At 62.3% G+C, this 1,024-nt stretch overlaps 1 protein-coding gene across 1 annotated transcript in view; it reads left to right on the top strand.

Moving 5' to 3' along the window:
• Positions 1 to 26: 26 nt before the first annotated feature.
• PROM2 (prominin 2) overlaps positions 27 to 1,024 on the top strand; it is a gene marked incomplete at its 5' end in the record, with an annotated part of 4,220 nt that continues 3,222 nt past the window's right edge. Inside the window, 5 exon segments of the mRNA XM_009071792.1 lie at positions 27 to 62; positions 151 to 225; positions 311 to 374; positions 492 to 651; positions 751 to 915. Coding sequence (XP_009070040.1) covers positions 27 to 62; positions 151 to 225; positions 311 to 374; positions 492 to 651; positions 751 to 915 — 500 coding nt within the window.

Below are 1,024 nucleotides of genomic sequence, written 5' to 3'. Positions count from 1 at the left end.
CCTCCTGTGCCAGTGTCCTGGGCAGGGCACAGAGCCTGGAGCTGGGTGCTGACTACAGCAAGGTGGGACAGGGTGCTGGTCCCACAGCCTCACCACCCGCTCCCTCCTTCGGCAGCGCCGAGGCTCACGGGTCGCTTCTTCCACTCCAAGGTGCCGTCGGTGGAGAAGGTTTTGAAGGCGTTGGATGGTCTGCCCCGAAGTGATTTTGCGGAGATGATTCGCCAGGTTGGGGGGTTGGGGTGAAGCAGGGGGGTCTGGTACCTGCAGGCAACCCTAGCCAAACTGCTCAGCTGCTCCTCATTCCTTGCAGGGCAATGGAACCTTCAACTCCATCCCGGAGCTGGCTGTGGAGAGGATGGCACAGGTCATCCAGGGTGAGTTGGGACAGCTGGACTGAGTGGGGACTCCCTCCATGGGGCAAATCCCAGTTGGGGGACACAGAGTGGGACGTGGGGACCATCCACCCCTCCAGCACAGCCTTGGCCCCGCAGATCTGCGGGATGAGATGGCCCACACGGCAGAGAAGGTGCAATCCATCGCCGACGGCTTCCCCCGCTCCGACTACACCCGTCGCGTCAGCGAAGCCCTGGAGAAGGCAGAGGACAGGAGCCAACCCTACCTCCGGGAGGTGCAGCGCTTCGAGCACTACAGGTGACACTGGGGAGCATGGAGGGGGATCCAGGGTGCTGAGCCCCAGCTGGTGCCTCAGCCCTGTGTCTGGAGTCTGTGCCCTGCTGCTCTGCCCTCCAGGTGGATAGCGGGCACAGTGCTGTGCTCCATCATCCTCCTCATCCTCTCCTGCAACGTGCTGGGAATGGCCCTGGGGGCGTACGGCCTTGCCAAGCGGGAGGACCCGAGTGACTACGAGTGCCGAGGAGAAGCTGGTGCCAAGTTTCTCCTGGTGTAAGCATCTCTCTGGGTGCTGGGGTGGGGGTACAACACTATTCCATCTCCCCCCACCAAAATCCAGATGGGCAAAGCCAAAGGGAAGCACTGGGAGCTGGCCCAGTGGAAAGCTTTTGAA

Source organism: Acanthisitta chloris, unplaced genomic scaffold (assembly GCF_000695815.1).
Source record: "Acanthisitta chloris isolate BGI_N310 unplaced genomic scaffold, ASM69581v1 scaffold14313, whole genome shotgun sequence".
Lineage (NCBI taxonomy): Eukaryota > Metazoa > Chordata > Aves > Passeriformes > Acanthisittidae > Acanthisitta > Acanthisitta chloris.
Note: the sequence above shows the minus strand (reverse complement) of the source record. Positions and strands in the feature narration are given on the sequence as shown.